General features: G+C 44.6%; 1 protein-coding gene across 1 annotated transcript; it reads right to left on the bottom strand.

The window, feature by feature from the left end:
• Nucleotides 1-8,018: 8,018 nt before the first annotated feature.
• Nucleotides 8,019-17,206, bottom strand: LOC135982773 (maestro heat-like repeat-containing protein family member 2B). Its single transcript, XM_065590950.1, has 8 exons — nucleotides 17,087-17,206; nucleotides 16,595-16,674; nucleotides 15,970-16,105; nucleotides 15,706-15,801; nucleotides 14,718-14,822; nucleotides 10,170-10,293; nucleotides 8,630-8,739; nucleotides 8,019-8,027 (listed from the first exon to the last, which is right to left on the bottom strand). Exons 1-8 carry the CDS (start codon nucleotides 17,204-17,206, stop codon nucleotides 8,019-8,021), a joined length of 780 nt encoding a protein of 259 aa, XP_065447022.1.
• Nucleotides 17,207-22,707: the final 5,501 nt, after the last annotated feature.

The following is a 22,707-nucleotide window of genomic DNA, read 5'->3' as shown; positions in this document are numbered from 1 at the left end:
GTCTAATGCCAGCCCTGCTTAGCGGACTCCCTAAAACCGGCCCGGTTGAGAACTGCTGGTGTAGAAGACCCCACAGACCTTCCAACAATCCCACCATGCAGAAAAACAGCCTTTGCTTGCCTGGTAGGTTTAACAGCAAAAGAGCCTTCAGGAATTTATATGGGAGCAAGCCCAGGTCTGGCAACAACTCCTCCAAAGTTTGGCCAATCCTGTGACAGGAAATGGAAACCAGGCACAGGAGATCAGACTCTGTAAAATGGGACCTGCGAACAACCCTGATGCGTTTTTGGGGTTACTCTTAAAGGAGCAGCAGTGATACCTCATAGGGACAGAACAATGTGGGGCCTTCAGCTGACACCCTATTTAACTGGGGAAGCACATATATGGGTCTTAGTGATTAGCGGGCAAGAGATTATGACATGATTAAGGCAGTCATGCTGGACTAGGTGGGGCCTGTCCACAGAAAAGTACTGCCAGAAATGGAGAGTTGAAAGATGGATTATGCCTCTGTGCATTTGGACAGAAATTAAAAGATTGGGCCACTCATTGGTAAGGCCAGATACTCAAACTGTGGGGGAGATCATGGACTGCATGATTCTGGAAGTTTCTTCAGAGTCTCCCTGAGCATACCCGAGCATGGGTTACGTGGCGCCAGCCAGTTAATCTGGACCCCACAGTTAAAGTTACAGAGGAATTTGCAGAGGCGGACATTCCCAGAGTGAGTCAGTGGTTTAAGGGACTAGATTTGAGAAGGACCAGAGTGCCTCCAGCTGGGAAGGGCAGCAAGAAGAAGAGGGAGGCGCCTCAAGGAACTGTAGTGGGAGCTTGGCCTACAGTGTGCTACCGACATAGGCGTGAAGGACATCTAAAAAGAGACTGTCCTAAAATAGACGGTGGGTTTGCAGTTTTGTGGCTGGGATAAGACTCCCAGGCAGGAAAGAAAAAAGAAAGTACCTACCATATCGGTGTGGGTAGGGAGGAGCCACGAAAGGGACTAATGGACACAGCTTCATCCTGTTTGTTAATCGGGCAGGAGTTAGTGAAACCCCACTGGAGACTTCCCAGAGGTAGGATCAAAACTGAATTTGTACATGGGGACAATACATTCTGCCCAATGGCAGAGGTGACTCTGGAAAGCAAGGGGAAGTTTAGGCAGAAACATGTAGGGGTAGTGGATGGATTGCCCCACTGCCTTCTACTGGGCATGGACTGGCATCCCTTTCTAACAGGGACATCAAGGCATGTATGGAGGCTCAGGAGGGTGGAAACAAAACCTGAAGGGCCAGGTAAAGAGGAAAGATATGTAAAGGGGCTGGAGGAACCTAGACATGAAAGTACAAGCCACAGAGAAGGTGAGGATGCAGAAGTCCCCTGAGAGACAAGAGGGAGGAGAAAGAAAACAAAGGTCAAGAGTAAAGGTGACTTAAGATCATCCAGTGGGGTCAAACAGTCATCAGAGCCCTTACCACCAGGATCTCAGGAGTGGGCATCCCGAGAACACTTTGGAGGTACTAAGCGCAGTCTGTGTTCATGGAAGAGGCCGGGGCACAGCATACCACCCCTCACATATAGGTACCTAAAATGGGCCTGCACATGGGCCAACAGCATGAGCAGAATATACACTTGTATCTGCAGCGCCAGCAATCACATAGCTAGGTACCCATCCAAGTGAACAAATTCAAGTTTTGTGGACCAAGCTTAGGCACCCATGTTTGAAAACCTGACTCACTGTGGCCACTACATAAGATCAGCCTTACTGGGTCAGTCCAATGGTCCATCTAGTCCGGTATACTGTCTTCCAACAGTGGTCAATGCCAGCTTCTTCAGAAGGAATGAACAGAACAGGGCAATCATGAAGTGATCCAATCCCTGTTGTCCAGTCTCAGTTTCTGGCAGTCAGAGGCCTAGGGACACCCAGAGCTTGGGGTTGTATCCCTGACCATCTTGCCTAATAGCCATTGATGGACCTGTCCTCCATGAACTTATCTAATTCTTTTTTAACCCAGTTATACTTTTGGCCTTCACAACATCCCTTGGCAATGAGTTCCACAGGTTGACCGTGTGTTGTGTGAAGTAGTACTTATGTTTATTTTATAGCCACTGCCCATCCATGAACAGAGTTTAGATCCTGGTTTCCTAGGAAAATTCAGAGACATTATAAAACCCTGAAGTCTGTAATTTGAGCACCTTGTTGGCACAGAATAAAGAAACACAACAGTAATAGAAACTAATAATGTTGTGAGGTTGGTGGGAAATGTACATTAATGGGCTATCAGAGCTGAAGTCAACTGATGACTCAGGAATCTCTTAGGGCTTGTCTATACTTACGCGCTGGTTCGGCGGCAGGCAATCGAACTTCTGGGTTCAATTTATTGCGTCTTGTCTGGACGCGATAAATCGAACTCAGAAGTGCTCCCCGTCGACTCCGGTAATCCTGCTCGCCGCGAGGAGTACGCGGAGTCGACGGGGGAGCCTGCCTGCCGCGTCTGGACCGCGGTAAGTTCGAACTAAGGTACGTCGACTTCAGCTACGTTATTCACGTAGCTGAAGTTGCGTACCTTAGTTCGATTTGGGGGGTTTAGTGTAGACCAAGCCTTAGTGTTAACTGGCGAGGGGCACAGAGTGGGTGCCGAGTGGTCTGGTATGTACATTCTAGTTCACTAAAAGATTGCCATATGAGTCTCAAATAAAAGCCCATGTCACCAATATCATTGTGAAACACATGTACAGATGCGGTGTAAAGTGTCATGTATATGCATTGAAAATTACATTTTTATGATCTGTGTCTAGGGACTAGTCACCAGGAAAGGTGAAAAAATGGTTTTCTTTCAGGGAAGAAATGTTTATCCATCTGTTTCTTTATCTGTAAATTAAGCATGTAGGGTTCACATTCAGTTCAGAAGGACTGTGAGAACTTCAAAGAAAGAAAAGTAACAGGAAGTAGACGGGGTGGGGACCCAATTTTGGGGTACACATCAAAGGTGTGCTCTAGTATATTTGGGGGACAAAGAAGACACCCTGGCATCTTTCACCTAGGTAGTAGATGGACAGTGATAGGGACAGCGGGGTTGCTATCAGGCGTGGTTGAGAACTTTGGGTGAGAAACATATTTAGACAGGAGGTGAACCTGTTGGTTAAGTTTAGTCTCTAAGAGCATGTTATGATTTCATTTTACATGTAACCATTTTTTGCTTGCATTCTTACTCACTATCACTGGAATCTCTGTTCTTTGATCATCTCTGTTCTTGTTTGCATTATAAATATATCTAAGTGCTGTGTGTTTTGCCGTATAGTATAAGTAATAAAGTATAGAGTCTAAAGTATAAGTAATAAACTGGTGTGTACTGTTCCATTGGGAACAGCAGGCCTGGTAATTCTGTGGGTGTTCAGTGGATAAAGGTCTGGACACTATATGGAATGGTCAGAAGACTCGGGGGTTGGTGTGTACCTATCACTAACCTGTACAAAGTGTCTGAGGAGGCCTGGATGGCAGTGTTTGTTTTGCCAGAGCCTGGTCGTTTCAGGGAACTGACCTACAGCAGGCACAGACAAGACTTCCTCACTCTAAGGTCAGGCAATGGTAAGGTGCCTCGTAACCCTGGGAACTCTTGGGGAGTGTCACACAACTCTATTGGAATTCTCTTTGTTTCTCTCCTTTCCTTCTAATTACCGGCAAGGGTCGCCCTCAGTATGTTGTAGGTCTTTTTGGAATTCCCTCTGGCTGCTTATCCTTGGCAAAGGCATCTCTTGTCCTAGGGTTCGGCTGACCTGCTGCAGGAGAACAGGAAACAACTCTGGGAGCAGCTCCTGCACAGCTTTGCTCGACTGCAGTGCTGACACCACCTCAAAGATGGCACATGTTGCCTGAAAGGAGAGAATGGTAAAAAATGAGAGCTCTTCCCAACACCATCACACCCTCTCTCCCCTTCTGAGATCTGCTGTACTGTACTAAATTCTCACTTCTGCCAGTAACTTGAATGACTGCGAGCAACTCGCTTAACTCGTGGCTCAGTTTCCTACATCTGTACAAATTTGGATGACCTACCAAGGCATGTTGTGAGTCCTAAGGAATATTTGCAAAGCACTGTGAGAAACCTGGTTCAAAGACTTTCTAATTGCCAGATGTTATTAAGTAAATCAGACACGTACTCTAAAACTGCCGTATTTGTTCCACAGACAGCAGAGCTGGACTCAGGGAAACAATACATCAGAGGAGAAGTGCCCACACAGCAATATTATACCACACTTCCAGCTTTGCATCAGCAGGATTGTCACAGGGCAGAGGAAACCCTGAAAGACGTGTCTGTCTTTACTTACTGAGAGAGGTTCAGCAGCTGCCAAATCCCTGTCGATTTCAGTCTCTGAGGTGATGCTGCCTTCTTGGCTTGTTGGAGTCTTTATCTTGTCTTTCAGGACCTGTAGGACTTGAGTGGCAAGCAAGGGGTCTCCCCCCAGAGATCTCCATAGCTCAGTGATGTCACTGCAATTTAACAGAAGTTACATGTGACCCCTGGACACTTTTGTGGCTCAAACTGAATATGTCATATTTAAGTAAAGACCAAATTTTCTCCTTGCCAATGATGAGAAAGTTAGGAGTACTGTCCTCCTTTAACGCTCCTCGTGTTTAAATATTGAGTTTCCAGTTACAGAACTAGGTTAAGTGACCTAATCTTACTGCAGCCTCACCATTAATACTAGACTTCAGAAGGACAGGACACAGAGCGCCAACCTCAGTTCCTGCTTTCCCATTTTCCAGTAAATATGGAATCATGAACATGTGGCTACAAAGATCTAGGCAAGCTGATGAAGGAAAAGCCATATTCCTACTAACTGGTGTGATATAGCACGGCCAGAGGACAGCAGGAGAGTGATAGATGGGAGATATGTAAGCCCCAGGATGATGAGAGCCTTAGTCCCTGTAGAGGGAAGGGAGGCTGCTACAGATTAATTAGAGCACCTGAAACCAATTAAGCCAATTAGAGCACCTAAAGCCAGTCACCTGATAAACACCCCCTGCTTCAATCAGACAGTTGGAGGATTGAAGCAGAGTGGTTTGGTGTTGGAACAGAGAGCAGTTTGGAGGAAGCAGTTTGGAGAAGTGCTGTGGCGGGCCAGAAGACCAAGACCCTAGGTAAAGGGAAACCCGGTTTGTGCAGAGCAGTGGGACTCTAGAGACACAAGGGGTTGGGAGAACCTTGGCCCAAGCGGAGAGAGGGCAGGAAGCCCCACAAGCTGAAGAGCCGGAGAGGGAAGTAGCCCAGGGGAAGGAATCGCTAGTTCAAGTGGTTCACTGCTATCCCTAGAGCCCCTGAGCTGGGACCTGGAGTAGAGGGTGGGCCCAGGTCCCTCCCTCTCCATTTCCCTTTTCTGGGACACTAATGGGACAGTTGATACCCCAGTTCAGGGGTGAGAAACGGTGCCCTGCAACCCCACAAGAGGAGAAAGTGCGGGACGCAACATAATAGTGCCGGCAATTTGCCACACTGGACATACAACTATGAGACCAAATATTCGTGACCATCCTATGTCCCCTTCACAAAGGGTGTCCCTACCCTCTGTTTGCCAGAAGCTGGGACTGGGCAACAGGGGACGGATCACTTGACAATTACCTGTTCTGTTCATTCCCTCTGGGGCACCCGGCATTGGCCACTGTCGGAAGACAGAATACTGGGCTAGATGAACCATTGGTCTGACCCAGTATGGCCGTTCTTATGGTCATAATTCCAGCACTGATAACTGATAACTCAGTTAGGGATCTTTAAATGAAATGATGGATCTGCTTCCAGTCCAGTTTTAAGTACCCAGGACAGCAACTCTATTCTAGCAGCCACACCCTCGCTGATACCTCACTGATGCTCATATTGGCTCTATTCTTTGTAATCAGCCAGGGATTTGGACTTGAAGCTGTCATGCTACCAGGAAACCAACAGCCACTGCTAATTTCCAGAGTGAGGTCAATTCAGGTGTCTAGAGAGGTAGATGTTTCCAACAATACACTCCAGTTAGACCAGTAAAGATAGGTCTTTAGGATATCAAAGCAGCTACCCTGTTTCCCCGAAAATAAGACATCCTCCGAAAATAAGGCCTACTTACAGTTTTGCCTCTCGTTGTAATATAAGGCATCCCCCCGATAATAAGACCTCCCCGATAATAAGGCATCCACCGATAATAAGGCATTTTTCATTTCTGAAAAATAAGACATCCCCTGAAAATAAGACCTAGCGCATCTTTGGGAGCAAAAATTAATATAAGACACTGTCTTATTTTCGGGGAAACAGGGTATTAATTAATGGAAACAGAATGACACTTAGTTTCTCTCCGCACCCCACCTTCACATGCTCTTGGACCTTCCTGCAGAAAGACCCAGGCTATTAACCTTTAGGAATTATCCCAAACTGTTTGCTGCTGAAATAAAGCCCTACATCTCCCAGTAAAGCTGAGGGATCCATGTTTCACCAAGATGAATGCAATAGGTAGCGGTATATACCTGTCCATCAGCAGAGGTTCACCGAGGAGGCTGGAGATCACTGTCTCTAGGTCACGGTGAGCTAAAATGGACACTGCCTCCACCAGGAACTGCCTCAAGCTGCCCTCCTGGATAGTAGGCATGTGGCTATATATTATAACCAGGATATCTGGCACCTGGAAGGAACAAAACCAGAAAGAAATGTCCCTTTTTCTTTCTCTCCATTCATTCTACAGAATCAAAACCTTTATTTAGCCATTTAGCCAGTTGCTGCTTTTTTAGAAATTCTTCACTTCAAGAAACAAATGTTCAAATATGTCTGCATAAATTTAACCCACAGAAATTGCCCACACTTGGCTGTAAAAACTAACACTGACACACACATATACATACCAGGTAATTTAATGTGGTGGTGCCCAGCTATGCATTAAATAAACCAGTTCACATGCACAAAAGAAGGCTTTGCTTGCCCACATTTTGCAGGTGTGATTTAAGCAGCCAAATCTGACCATTTGCCTCGAAGAATGCCTAGTTCATAAACAACCACAAGCACAAAATATGCAAGTGCTTTAAACACAGTGTGCAAATGCCTGGGACTATGAACAGGTGATGACCTCTCATATTCACTCCTGGCCCTTCACATCTTCAAAACACTGTGCAAACATGGCAGTTCTGCTGCGAGGGTTCCCTGTCCTGAGACCATTCACCAGCCTTGTTAGAAGATTTGTGGAGTGCTCCTTTCATTTAGCCCTAACGCACTGGGCTCCAGAATAAGGCATATAAATAGTGGATCCCAAAGACACTATCGTTTTCTCCCTCCCTCCCCCCTTCTATTCTTAAAGGGTACGTCTACACAGCAAAAAAAAAATCTCACAGCAGTGTAAAAGTGTAGCTGTTCCTGGTTGGGCTGGAGCCCAGGCTCTGAAACCTGGCAAGAGGGTGGGTCTCAGAGCCCAGACTCCAGATTGACTGGGAATGACTACAGTGCTATTTTTATCCAGGTAGCCCTTAGCCATAGGCCTCCTAATAACTGGATGATTCCAAGTGCCAGTCATTCTGTCTTCTTGTATTTTCCCCAGAGTCTGTTTTTTCAAGCCTTTCTTGGCTGAATACTGTGGCAACAAGCTAGACAAATAAATAACCAACCATCTTCCTTTTCCCTTGGATTATCTCTGTCTACTGCGATTTATTCTGCCATTGCCTATCTTAGGGTAGGAACAGAAATGGAATCGACTCTATGTCCGAGGGGGAGACACAGCAAGATTTTTGTTCATTACACATAAGGGCAAAGATCTAAAAGCCTAGAGTTTAGGCAGAAAACCTCTCCAGTTTCCCGTTTTACCTTGTCCAGCATGGCATCTCCACACTCCTTCAGGATGATCTTCATCCACAGTCCAGCTGCCGTGGCACAGGTGGGGCTGGCAGACAGCATACCACCCAATGTGGCCTTAATAAAGTCTGTGGCCTGTTCTGAAGGAAAGTACTCACTAACAACCTGGGAACAAATCAAAAACAGGAGAGCAATGATGTCTGGCTTTTTAAAAATGGAGGCCTAATATCTCTATGAAAAGATATATGCATCAACAAATTGTTAATTAGCCTCATGTCTAGCGAGCCATTTGTGATTACAATTCTCTCTACAGTCTATATACGACATTTTTGTGTTCTTCACTAATGATATCAGGTTAGAGACAAAGCCTCTGTTGCACAGTTAGCACAACATTGTACTGGATATGCAGGAGGTAAGTTTCCAGTTTGTATTCTCTTATATACACTGCATCTTTTTACAACTTATAAAATGAAGTAAAGAGAGGCATGCACACAAATATAGGCTAAGGCAAACCCACAAAGTGACAGAATGAAGACTGGGTGGTTTCTCAGCTTGATGTTCCACTAACACCGTTTTTTCTCGTGGATGGCTGGATAGGTACATGTGTGCGCAGCTGCGTGCGTATTTTCATGTGCGTGCAACATTCTGTGGAATCTGGTTTTTACATGGCATTCATAGCACACATCTATGAAAAGCATCTTGCCGGTTACTAGCAATGAATGCCCCGCTCCCACAGCTCACTCCAAGTACGGAAAGGCATCATGAAAGCGTAAATGTAAAATGAATGGTGCCCCGTCACTAGAACATCCGCACAAGCTTTTTGAGTCAGTTACCCTGGCCATTTTGGAAGATGCCTGAAACAGAGCCTCAGGGTCTGGAGCTGTTAGTGCTTCACGGAGACATCTCAGCTCCTCCGCCGCTGACCCCAGGTTCATGGACTGGCCTGGAGTGGAGAAAAGGAGAAAAAGTACTGTAACGATTAATGAAACTGAACCTCTACTGCATGGATATTCATACAGAAGGATCCATGTGCTATGCTGTTATCAGCATAGTGTAAAATATTGGCCCCATCAAAGTCAATGGCAAAACTCCTGTTGACTGTAATGGAGTTGGGATTACACCCTTAATGTCTGAAAGTTAACGGTAGTGGTATGTTATTGTGAATGATATAGGATTGAACAAGCACTGTATTCAGCTTGGAGCAGCTTTCTGGGTGTGTCTGGTTTCAGTAGCCTCTCTGTTCTCAGTATTTAAATCTAATCTCATAGTCAAGTACCAGTCATGCAGGTAGATCTGAGGTTCCAATGTAGAGGTGAATCCCTCCACCAAACTCTCATTGTAAAAGAGATGGGGCTGGACAAAAACTTCGGCAGGAAACCTAGGCTCATCAGTCACTTGTAAACAATGCTGGGATTTCTATCCTGTACATGCAAAGATTGGAGTCCCTTCTTCTGTTTCTGAATCACCAACACTGTTTTTTAGGACTGATTAATAATAATTGGAAATAAGGTGACCAGATGTCCCGATTTTATAGGGATTGTCCCGATTTGGGGGGTCTTTTTCTTATATAGACTCCTATTACCCCCCACCCCGTCCCGAGTTTTCACATTTGCTGTTTGGTCACCCTAATTGGAAATGGCCTTAAACAATAACCAAGCCCTATCCCTTTACATCTAACCATTAGGTGAAAAGAATATCCTACTCTTTCACAAAGGGGAAAATGGCCTACACTTACTCCAGTAGCTTTGAATGCTCATGACAGAGGGCTGCTGGAAGAACTTTTTGTTTAAAGAATTATTCCAGGAAACCCCTCCAATACAGCCAGTGGCAGGGTAAAGAGAATGAAAATGTTTAGTATCAAGGGGTTGTCTACATGGAGAGAGTCAAGAAAGCTAATCCAAATTCATTTTCAAAATGCATTAATTAAACTTCATTAAACACCTATGGGGACACACTTATTTAGAATTAAAGGGGCCTTATTTCAGGTTAGTTTCATTCACGTAATTCACTAAAATTAATTAATTTTAATTCAGAATCAGAGCATCCACACATGTGTTTAATGCCACTTTAAATTTACACCTTTAGTTCATTTGGATTAACTTTTCTTAGTGTCCCTGTGTAGACAAGCCCTAAGGAATTTAGCAGTTATTTACCTGTATGCAGACCATTTATTATTTGTACAGTTCCCAAAAGTGTGCTAGGCTCTTTACACATCATAATCTTCTCTTCTAATGAGGTATTTACAAGATGCCCACCATTCTGTTATCTAAGTGCTAACAGACAGGACAGAAAGAACTAGACAGGCAGAAAAATGGACATTACAACAGTGAAAGAAGGTGAAGAGTTACTTATACCTGCTAATGGTCTCCTCACCTTGTATACAGAGAAGGCAGCTGATACAGTCAACCACCCACTGACGGGACGTGGCCAGTGAATCACAGCTGTATGGTGCTATTAGTCCAATCAGAGATCCAAACCGATTAAAAGTTTCCTGAGTCTAATTACAAAAGAATGAAGAATGAATGTTCTCCAGCTGTACTAGACTTCACTTGCCATCCTTATTGTTGATACCAGTCAGCTCTCTGTTTTTGGGGAACCAGGGCACGGTATCTAGCCGGTGTGACTCATGAAGGACACCCCTCACCCCCGTCTCTGTTTGAACCAAAACCGATTGGAGAAAAGGCTTGCAGAGAACAACGAAGGGCATGGGGAGACACACCTAGACCCCTCCTGACAAGGGTGACAAGATTAAGACGTCTCCATTTTTGCATACAGAATGAAGAACAGAGACAACTCCCCTAGCCTCATCTGCATGAAAGATGGGATAGGGATTAGCATAAAGAATGAGGAACGGGGAACCACACTGAACTCTGGGACCAGAAAAGCAGGGACGCACTGCATCATGGGAATCCCTGCTCCAGATGGTAATTAACTTACACCTGCACACACCCAGCTCAGCAATTATCAGAGCAATTCTAGTAATAGATCTTTGATTGATATTCCAAAATACTGAAGCAGCCTAGTTGCCTTGTGAGCTCCCTGGAAAAAAACAACACCCATAGCCAAGAGTGATCAGCTCCTATTGTCTAGCCCAGGGGTCGGCAACCTTTCAGAAGTGGTGTGCCGAGTCTTCATTTATTCACTCTCATTTAAGGTTTCACGTGTCAGTAATACATTTTAACGTTTTTAGAAGGTCTCTTTCTACAAGTCTATAATATATAACTAAACTATTGTTGTATGTAAAGTAAATAAGGTTTTTAAAATGTTTAAGAAGCTTCATTTATAATTAAATTAAAATGTAGAGCCCCCCGGACCGGTGGCCAGGACCCAGGCAGTGCGAGTGCCATTGAAAATCAGCTTGCGTGCCGCCTTTGGCATGCGTGCCATAGGTTCCCTACCCCTGGCCTAGCCTAAAGAAAATCCTTGAGCCATCAGTTTACCCATACACAAATCTAGTGTTCTCCCTTGAGCCATTGTATTTTCTCTACAAAACCCCCGACCTATGCCCAAGTAAGGGTTCTGATGTATAGACCCAAACTCTGCATCAGTTCCACTGGGATTCCATCTCCTGACTGATCGTGCTGGGGGCTCTGCCTGTCTCCAGCACTCAGGACCCTGAGTTACCACCATCACCTGGGAACCCCGACCAGTTCAAGCCTCATGGAGTGGGGGAGATCCCTCTCTCTCTCTCTCTCTCTCTCTCTCTGTTTTCTTTTCTACCTCAGGTATTAACCTTTAAAATGTAACTATTATGTTGGTTTAGCCCTCCTTGTGTAGTTATCACTATTATTCAATAAATAACTTTTATGGTTCAGCTGGTTGCTTTTCTCTCTCTCTCTCTCTCTCTCTCTCTCTCTCTCTCTGAATTTTACTCTTTTGTGTTTTTAGCTTCCCCCATTTACTCGGCAGCAACGCTTCTTGTACCTAAACTAAAGATCCCTGTAGTGCCCAAAAATACTGTGGGGTTTGCTCATCAAGTGTGTTACTCCCAGTACAATTGTAATGTGAAAGTGTGATAGGGACGTGTTAAACTTGGGGCACATAAGGGAGGGGCAGCTGAAAGTCCTGTTCAACCCAGCCTATTGAGACCAGGGGCGCATAAGGGTACCAGCTTGAAAGTGCTGCTTAACCCAGCCCACTGAATACAGGGACATATGAGGGGATCAGCTGGGGAGTGCTGATTGACTTGCTTTGCTAGTGTGTGTGTGTGTGTGCGCATGTTCATCTAGTTCTAGTTATTAGCCCTGGGGAACCTAGGTCCTGCAGGATAGCTCCATTGGGAGCTCCATTGGGAGGGGACTTGTAGAAGGAAGGAGTAGAGCTCCATATGAACACACAAGTGACATAAGCAGCATATTAATAGAATTACAGAAAACTCCCCCTCCCCCAGAAGAGTAACCCTAATCAATGAGCCTACCCAAAGTGATGCGCACATCTGATAACATTGTGCCTCTGATTCCTGTACAGAACTGGGGAATGCACATTGGAAAACATAATCCCAATTGTACATACAAATGGATGGGGTCTAAATTAGCTGTTATCACTCAAGAAAGAGACCTCAGAGTCGTTGTGTACAGTTCTCTGAAAGCATCTGCTCAACATGCAGTCAAAAATGCTAACAACATGTTAGTTACCATCGGGAAGGGGATAGATAATAAGACAGTAAATATCATTATGCCACTGTATAAATCTACAGTACCCCCACACCTTGAATACTGCCTGCAGCTTTGGTCATCTCATCTCAAAAAAGATAGGTTAGAATTGGAAGAAATACAGAGAAGAGCAACAAAAATGATTAGGCGTATGGGACAACTTCTTGTACAAGGAGAGATTAAAAAGACAGGGACTTTTCAGCTTGGAAAAGAGACGACTAAGAGGGAATATGATAGAGAACTATAAAATCATGACTGGTGTAGAGAAAGTCAATAAGGAAGTGTTATTTAGCCCTTCACATAACACAGGAACAAGGGGTCACCTAATGAAATTAATAGGCTGCAGGTTTAAAACAAACCAAAGGAAGCATTTCTTCACACGGTGCAGTCAACCTGTGGAACTCCTTGCCAGGGAGATGTTGTGAAGGCCAAAAGCATAACTGGGTTCAAAAAAGAATTAGATGAGTTCACGGAGGATAGGTCCATCAATGGCTATTAGCTAACATGGTCAGGGATGCAACCCCATGATCTGGGTGTCCCTAAGCCTCTGACTGCCAGAAGCTGGGGCTGGGACTGTCCAACGGGGGATGGTTCACTTGACAATTGCCTTGTTCTGTTCATTCCCTCTGAAGCATCTGGCACCCACCACTGTCAGAAGACAGGATACTGGGCTAGATGAACCATTCTCCTGGGGGATCCAGGATAGCCACTCTTATGTTTTATGTTCTTAGCTGATTAAATAGAAATTCAGCTTTAGCATCCTGGGAGCATAAGAACCAAGAATGCATTTGTGACACTGGCAGACCAGTCAACCTGTGTATGACCCATAATAACTTAACAAGAGGCGCTTCTACTGTATCAAGACAGTTCACTTGCATGTGAATTAGTCTAGCAATCATCAACTCATTCAAAAAGGAACAATAGAGGCTACGTGTATTTGTCTGTGTTTATCTATACCCAGTTAGAAGTTTCACAATGTAACCAAATTAGCTTTTAGATGCTAATTCCCTTTCATGTCTTAATTGCCTTAATTATGTATGCAAGGTGTTCGGTTAACCTTAAAATCAAAGCTGTAAGACACTCCAGGAAACCAATCGTTTCTACATTATCTTCAGCTTAACTATCTGTGTTATAATGGAAGAACGGCTAATTACCTTATGTGAAGGAATGTAACTAGTTGACTGTGTTAATAGAATGATAATAGAAGATTATCTTCAAAGCAAAGTACAACAGGTGATCTGCATTGGGGGAAGGTCCTTCTGTGACAATTTCTGTGAGGTCGGCTTGTCAGCCTGCTAGAATATCTATAAAAGAGAAGGCTCGGGCCTGAGCCTATCATAGGACAGAGATTTTCCAAATAATCATTTGGAATAACCTGGAAAGTGCATGGAAAAACTAACAGACTTTACATCTAAGCTGCCTTTGGATTCTGATCTGTTGGGACGGTTCCAGAGAGACTTTTACAAACCAGCAGTTTATTCCATCACTGTTGTGATCTTGAACTATGAACATTGAAAGTCACTTGTATGGATATTGATCATTTAACCATTTGTAACTCTCTTCTTTCTTTTAACAATAAATCTTAGATTTAGTTATTAAGGATTGGCTGACAGCATGATATTTGGGAAAGACCTGAGATTCATATTGACCTGGGGATAAGCATCTGGTCCTTTATGATCAGTGAACCTCACATATGGTGAGCCAGGTTTTCAGTAACCTCTCACTATATTAGACATAGAATATCAGGGTTGGAAGGGACCTGAGGAGGTCATCTAGTCTAACCACGTGCTCAAAGCAGGACCAATCCCCAGAGAGATTTTTACCCCACTTCCCTAAATGGACTCCTTAAGGATTGAACTCACAACGCTGGGTTTATTTAGCAGGCCACTGCTCAAACCACTGAGCTATCCCTCCCCCTTCTTCTAAGACATGGATATTTAGATGGGAGCCAAGGTCTGGACTGCCAAAAGGGGACTGAATTTGGCATCTTGTTAACTAGGGTGGGAGCTCTTCTGTTGTTGACTTGGTGAATCTAATTATAGAATAAGCCATCAGTTTGGGGGATTGGCTGCCCTCTACTTCTTGCAGTCTGCCCGGAGTGTGGTCACAGCATTGTTGTGTAAACCTCTCTCTTCTGGAAGCAGGGGGATCTTAGTCACCTTGAGATCCCAGCTGCTGCCCTGGAAGAGTTTTTCATGCATTTGCGTTGAGTGTCAGATCGGATACAAGCAGGGAAGTCGCTCAAGGAAGAGTAAGAGGCTATACTCACTGTGCTATTAACTGTCTCTTGATAGGCAGTCAGCAGCTGGGTGCTGGCCTGCAAGGCCCTTTCTCTCTCCCACTCCTTCTCTGAACTGAACCATGGCCCTAGTAGCTGTTGGTAGAGCAGGGGAATGGACAGAGTTAGTACCAGAAAATCCCTCCCAAAAGTTCCTCTTCAACAGGTTTAATGGTCACTAAAATCCCTCTCCAAAGCATCTGACCTCGGTGTAGCAAAGGAATCACATGTCTAATGGAAGAGCCCCTTAGATATACAAGTCCCAGGGACCAGATTCACCTCTGGTGATTGAAGCCAAAGGAGGTACATGAGAGATGAATCTGGGCCCGTGTATGTGATGTCTGCTGTAGACTGTCTGATGGGAGCTGTCTAGCACTTTGCATGCTGTTTGATGTCTGCTGCTGTGGTCTGTTTCCTGGGCAACTTCTCCCACGTCGAGTGGCAAAATGACAGAGAGGAGCATTTCTTTTTATTAATTTGAATAAGAGCAGAGAAGTCCCCCCAGCCCAGCTCCTTTTATAACTTCATTTTTATACGGAAGGTGCAACAAACTCCCCACCCCTCAGCTCTTCAAGATATTCTGTTCATGTCTGAGGAACAGGAAGTCTCCTCTGAATGAGTTTCCATACACAGGGCTTAACTCAATAGTAATGAATTCCTCTTCGAAGAAATGATCAGTTTCAACTGGTTCTCTTGGATTTGGCTACTGCAGTGGTGATTTTCTTGCCGGTCCAAGTAATGTCAACTCCATTGTAAGAATTTGATCCCAATCCAGCTCTGGCATAAAATGGCATAGCTTCCGTGGATTTCAGTGGGGCACATGCCCACTTATCCCAGGAAGAATTTGGTGCTTTCTCCCTAAAATTCACTCCGTTGTGGAAAATTCCTCCACAACTGAAGCTTGACCCCCCTAAATCTCTGACTCTTCCCTGCTGTAATGCAAGAAACAATCTCCACCACGGTTCAATGGTCTACTCACTTCAAACATTTCCTGGAACCAGTCTGCAGTTGGTTCTTCCTCCAGCAAAGTCTTCATTAGCTTGCCAAGGGCTTCCACGGACCCTACGTACAGTGACTGAAACCAGAAGAGAAGGAGTGAGGCTCAGCACAGATCATCTGTGTGTGTGGGCTGGGGAAAGCTAACCATAACCTTGCCAGGGAGGCCATGTGTGACTGCCATCACCCAGTGCCTGCTGGGCAGAAATACAGTGGATGGTGCCAGAGGAGAATTGTTGTCACGTACCTGTATATGCAGAGCATCCTTTGCTGTCTCGCCTTCCTCTTTCGTCTTCTCCAAGGGAGGAAGGGGAAATAAACTTTTGAAACACTGATCAAGGAGCTCACAGTTATCCTCCAAGGTCAAAGATGGTTTGAGTTTGCTGGCAGAAGAAAGATAGGGAGAAAAGTCATGCATTAGACTCAGTACCACCTCCAAGTACAAGAAATGGGTCCAATGACTAGAGATTGCCTCAGTCTAGAACCCCAAATGCAAACAACCCTTCACTTTGCAGCTGAGCACCTCTTTGCACCTCTATTAAGTATTGGCTCATCTAGAAGTAAAACTAAAGCTTCAAGTCCCCTTTTTAGAGAAACCCACAAGCTTCCTTCCCCCTGCCAGCTAGCCAGACCCCTCCCTCCCCATCTGAACTCTCCTCCATTGTACTGCATGGCCCACAACCTGCAATCTTGTGTCTTTCAAGCACAAACCTCCAAATGGACACATTCAAACCCTCAAGAACGAAAGTTCTGCTGGTGAGCAGCATGTGAGCCAAATCCTGCAGGCATCAGACTGCTCCCAACCTGACACTCCTGAATTAACAAATAAGAAGTCATCACAGTGCCAGGAAATGTGGCAGAAAATAGCCTACCTCAGATGTTCAATGGCAAGAATTGCCTTGTAGCGAACTGGAGATGCCAGGGAATCCAGTGGTTCCTTTTTAATGAAGTCCTGAAATGCATTAATAGGGACATAAAAAATGGGAAATGGATTTGAAAGGCAGAGAGGTCTTCCTCTCCCACCCTGAAATAGGGCCATATGCCAGACCTGTAATAAACAGACACCGTACTCAGCAGGCTCTCTGCCTCTGAAATGGACCATAGGGCCATCTGCAGGCTATACGGAGGACAGAAAGATAATTCACCAGACACAAGCCATTCCTTCCAGTTACAGCCCACAATATGTCAGCATCTCTGCCGAGCTCAGAGTGGACCCAGCATTCGGGTGCCATGCAGGTAGCTCATGAGACTGCAGTAGTACAGTCACAGCCAATGGCTAAAATAACATCTCCCTGGAAAACCAGTCTTATTGCATTACAACAAACTCCTTTGTACTTCAGTCCTCAAAGCTCCTAATCACTCACCAGCATGTAGCCAAGGAGCTCCTGTTTGTAAGAGAATTCGAACTCCTGGAAGTCTCTGGTCTCCAAGATGGCACAGCTAATCTCCGTGACATTCTGGATGAGGGTTAATTTTAGGTACATGTCCTATATAATCCAGAAGGAGAAACAAGAGGATGTGGATGAGAAACTGAGAGAAGAACTAGAGTCCAGAAGATAAAGATCAGGAATTAAATCTAGCCTCAGGAGAGGAGAGAGGTGTCCACAGACCCCAGAAGGCAGAGGACCCCGGCTCTGCACCCACTTCAGAAGAAGAGAAAACCCAGGTTCATCAAATAAATCCAGGTCCACTTACACCAGAGCAGCCAGGACTCCTGCTTGATGTAGCAAGGAAATCAAGCTCTGTGCAATTTAAACAAGCAACTTGTGTATAGAAAATGCAAGAGCTGAGGGCAGATTATTTAGAATTTACCTTGTTCGTAAGAGTGATGCCCAGCATCTGAAAAACAAAATGCAAAACAGCTCTTAGCAATGTACATAGTCCCCCATAACACACATCCTCAAAATGTCCTGGCTGGTGAATATGGAGCAGAGAGAAATCACTATTGTTAAATCTTCCAAAAGGCAGGAAATGTATCCAGAGGGGGTGTTTTGTAGAGGTCACTATCAGGGGCCATACTATGTAATATTTGCATTTGTGAACTACTGGAAGATATAAGTTTGGTCAACTGTTTTTGACAATGCCTAAGTGAGAGTCTCAGTCAGACAGGGCAGAATTGAATGGCAAAGTGACGTGGAGAGGTTGCTCTGAGATGAGAGTCAGTGCCAGCAGTCAGACACCTAGGGAACAGAAATAAGGAGCACACAGACAAACAAGAAGACAGATAAGAGGTAAGGGAAGTAGTGAGTCCAAGAAACAGAGTGACAGCAAATCAACTAAATACAAGCTAGCACTAGTCTCTCTTGGGTAGTGAAAGATAGAGCTAGATACACATACATATTAGGGGAGTTAGAGTGTTATTCTGAATAGCCTGAGTGTGACTGCATCTGAATTACTGTGTAGCTGTGGTCTACAGAATTTCAGAAGAATATAGAGAAACTAGAGAAAATACAAAGAAGAGCAACAAAAATGCTACAACATGTGACAGCTCACGCTCCATCCATTACAGTTTTAAATTTGAGTTATGTGACAAATTATTGCTCAAAGGAGAGTTTTAGAAAATACAAGCCCTCTCTCTATAAACTCAGAGGCAATGCTATCACTTCAGGGTAATGACCCTAACCCTTATCGCACAAAAGCGATTACCCGACAACTGGCTCTGTAATGGTGAAGGATGTTCCCTGTGATGTCTGCCTCTACTCGGGAGAGAAGCTGCTCTTTTGGAGCATGGACAGCCACGTTGCTGTATGTCAGCATCAGGGTGCTGCGAGTCTTGCCTCTTTTCCCATGGTGGTAGTCCTAGACAATCGGAAACGTCACTAGAGACAAGTTCTTCTGATTCGTTTTGCCTTGGAATTCTGATCTGCTGACCGAGGAATTGCTCACAGTAGCAATGGCAGCTTGCACTTGCAAAGCTCTTTTCAGCCAAAGATCTCAAACCACTTGCAAACAGTATTTAAGCAATATAATAACTGTGTGAGGTAGGGAGTTATTAGTATCTCCATCATTCCCACGGGTCACTCTGACACAGAGAGCCTAAAATGCTGAACCTACAGCAGTGAAGTACACGGGAGCTTAGTCGTTGACACTGGTGGGTACAAGATCAGGCGCTAAATGTCTTGCCTAAGGCTGCACAGTGAGTAAATGCAGAGCCAGCAATGGAAGCCCAGAGGCCTAGTCTCCTGCTCTATCCTCTAGATCAGTGGTTTTCAACCAGGGGTACTTGTGTACCCCTGAGGGTCTGCAGAGGTTTTCCAGGGGGTATATCAACTCATCTAGATATTTGCCTAGTTTTACAGCAGACTACAAAGAAAGCACTTGCAAAGTTACTAACCAAAATTTCATACAATGGCTTCTTTATACTACTCTATATACTACACTCTGAAATGCAAATACAATATTTATATTCCAGTTGATTTAGTTTATAATTATATGGTAAAAATGAGAAAATAAGCAATTTTTCAATAATAATGTGCTGTGCCACTTTTTAATAATTTTATGCCTGATTTTGTAAGGAAGTAGTTTTTAAGTGAGGTGAAATTTGGGGTACAAAAGACAAATCAGACTCCTGAAAGGGGGTACACTAATCTGGAAAGGTTGAGAACCACTGCTCTAAATCAGAGGTTCCATAATTGTCATCTGTAGACCACTGGTGGTCTACCTACAGCAGGTTGGTTAGCCACATGTTGCTTGCAACACCTTCTCATTTCCGGGATTAAAAAACATAAAAATACCTTAAATGTTTTTCCATGCAAGCAACTGATGTAGTTCCCACACATTGTGCATGGGAGGGGTGCTCAAGCCATGAGACGATAAAAATCATTTGAGAGAACCCCAGCTCCAGATTGTGCTCCTCCCTGCTTAACTGCAGGCATCACACAGAACGCATACATTGGGGGACAATGCTAGCTGACCAGAGCAGACACTACCGCAGGGTTGCTGCCCCTGCTTTAGAGGGAGAGGAAGTTTGAGAGAACCCCCTGGCTCCTTTACCTTCAGACGGTCGATGAGCCCAGAAATCTTAACCTTGCTGATTGCAGCCCCAAACTCCTGAAGTGCGTTCAAGGTGAGGTCCAAGTGGCTCTCAGCAGAGAATGCGAGGATGGAAATTACTCCCTGTCACCCAAGAAAAATACTGGTTAGGATCTAACCAGGTGCCTGATAGATCCCACGAGTTCATTCCTTTCACCTGAAGTGGTGTAAAGTGCCAATGAGGCCTGAGACACATGGGGAGAGGGAGGGGGCTGAGTGAAATAGCAATGAGGATATGAAGCAAAATGGCATCTGTCCCAGGCCAACTCAGAGCTGAGCCCCACAGGGAGCATTCAGGGATTACTTGGTAAAGTGGGGAGAGGGACAGAGTCCTCACCTCTCTCTCAGGGGCTTCCATATAATCTGTTGTTGACAGAAATTTATGAGTCTGTGATTTAACGTGGACCAGGTCCTGACAAACTGCTAAGGATGTTCCTAGCGCCTTATACAGGAAACTCTGAAAGAAAGAGACCAGCACTGAGATATCGGTAACACAACGTGCCTGTCAGTACAGACCCAGCTCAGCAACATTCAGGAAGGAACAAGATAGCCAAGTCCAAGCATCCATACTGCAGAAACATCCCATCATCTAGCCCAGCCAGAGAACCAACAATGCAGTACAGACAAGCAGCCTGTCCAAGCAAATATTGGAAGGGCGGGCTGGGGGCAAGAGAGCAGGGAACAAGTAAAAACAAATTTTATATGCAGAATAAAATATAAAGTAATGAAGCCTTGAGAGAAGCCTTATGCAGCCCCCCAGTCAGAATTTCAAGGGAAATTAACTAGAAACTAAGCCTTAACAGATAACAAACCTTCTCTTTGGAAGGGCTGGCATAGCCGGCCATCTGCTGGCTCAACTCAAGGCTTATCTGGCTGCTCCAGGCACTGTTGTCTATCGTCTCCAGAGATGTTCTTAGGAACTGAGTGTAAAACAAGAGGTAAAGTAGATGGTTAATTGCAAGAATTTGGGGATTGTTGTGGGGTTTGTTTGTTTGTTTGTTTTCTTCCTTGTTCTCTGTTTAAACTTTCCAATATTCAGGTGTCATGGGAAGATTATTTCCCTATTGAGAACTGTAAACATCAACAACCCAGACTTCCTCTGCCTGTTCTTAAACCTTTGCCTGATGATTCCTCTCAGTCTCCAAACCCAGATAGACAGTGAATTGGAGAATGAGATGGAGCCAAGAAATCTGACCATTGAGGAGTGATTTTATAGTGGATGGAGAATAGGTCTAATAAATTTTGAACAAAGAACCCTGGACTACGAAGGACCAGGAACCTTCTCTGAAGTGCTGTGGACCCTTTATGACACCTCCCGAGAGTACCCAGGGTTGTGAGGTACCTCACTACCACCTGCCCTTAGCATGAGGAAGCCTTCTCTGTGCCTGCCAGGTGTCAGCTCCTGACTCTGCCAGCCACAGGAAACACAAGCACACCCTTCTCACCCCATCCAGCTCCTCTGTCCTTCTACAGGTAAGCAATCGGTACACTCCAACCGCCGAGCCCTCTGTGCAGCCCCAGAATGTCCAGCCCCTGTTCCACTGGACACTCACAGAATTCATAGATTTGCTACATACCATGTCACCGGTGTCACCTCAGCATCACCGCTCCATTTAACACACTTAGATACGTTTAGAGTGAAAACAACTATGCTTCACTTAGATACGTTTATAGTGAAAACAAGTAGAGTTTAATTCACAAAGATCAGAGATTTGAGAAGCAGCAAGTAAAATTAATGTAAACAAATGGTTACATAAAAATAAAATCATAACACACTTCTAGAGCTTAAACTTAGATAACCAAACATTCCCCTGTCTCACAAAGGACAGCTCCCCCAAATCTCTCTCCCAGTATGAAACACCCAGACCAAATGTGATCCTCCATTCATGAGACAAGCTAGCTGGCAGTTCATCCAATAGGCGAAGGATACCTGATGCAGGATACCTCTGGACCTCCAGATATAGTTCCAAGCATCCATTGTCTTCACTTGTAAACAGGGTACCCCCTATTGTTTGTTTGTTTTTCTTGTATCGAATCTCCTCTGGAGACTTTGCAACCACTTGATTAGAATGTTGCTCTATTGATTAGCATCCACTGTGAATAATTACTCATCTACATACAGCCATTCAGGCAGATAAGCATCTCCTGCCTGAAAGAAACTTGTTGATCGCTTTCTGGTGACCAGCCCTAACTCACAGACCTTAAAAGCATAAACTTCAGTATACAACCATAACGCCTTATATATTATCCATCCAGTCACTGTGCAATGATTATGATGATCCGTGTGGCACAGGTATCCAGTAAAGTCTTTACATGACACCCTTTGATTATATAGAGATCAGATCCAGGGAATCCTGGTAATCTTATGCACTCCTGTGGCCTCTGCCACTGGGCACCCAAAGGATCCGGGGTCACATTCTCAACTCTCATTGAAGTCAGCGAGAGGTTAGTAACTCTCAGCACTTTGCTGTTTCGGGCCCGAATTTTGAACAGCAGCCAGGAAATATCAAAAACCTCACAAGAGAACCTAATCTTATTTGATTTTTTAGCCCAAAGAATTTCAAATGAGCCTGGATCTGGAATGGGAAATTCTAGAGTGTAATCCAACCCCAAATGGAACTCCAAACCTTCTGGGGCTTATTTGTCACTAGTTCCTTTCCTTTCATTTTCAGCGCTCGCCATAAAAATGTTCCTTGTCTGGATTTACACGAGGCTGTAAAGAGCTCTTTCTGACCAGAAAGGCTTCTCCATGAGATACAGTCACCAAACCTTGTCTTGTCTCTTTTCCTCGTTGGGTTTCTCAGAGCAAATTTTCTTTTGAGTGGCAAATAGAAAAAAAGAATCCTTTAGATGTCCCCCAGTGATGCACTAGCACCATTAGCATGCTGGTTTTATGGTTAAGTTTTGTGTTGTTCCCAGAGGTAATACAGAGTTATTTATAACTAGAGTTGGT

Source organism: Chrysemys picta, chromosome 4 (genome assembly GCF_011386835.1).
Source record: "Chrysemys picta bellii isolate R12L10 chromosome 4, ASM1138683v2, whole genome shotgun sequence".
In the NCBI taxonomy this organism is placed as follows: Eukaryota; Metazoa; Chordata; order Testudines; family Emydidae; genus Chrysemys; species Chrysemys picta.
Note: the sequence above shows the minus strand (reverse complement) of the source record. Positions and strands in the feature narration are given on the sequence as shown.

Bases quoted from the DNA above. Each gene is read 5' to 3' on its own strand.
- LOC135982773 (XM_065590950.1), bottom strand. From the start codon at position 17,206: ATGTACCTAAAATTAACCCTCATCCAGAATGTCACGGAGATTAGCTGT. The intron at 16,106-16,594 runs GTAGGCTATTTT...TTCTTCTGCCAG, and splicing joins CTTGCCATTGAACATCTGAG to CAAACTCAAACCATCTTTGA. The intron at 14,823-15,705 runs GTGAGTAGACCA...CTCTACCAACAG, and splicing joins GGTTCCAGGAAATGTTTGAA to CTACTAGGGCCATGGTTCAG.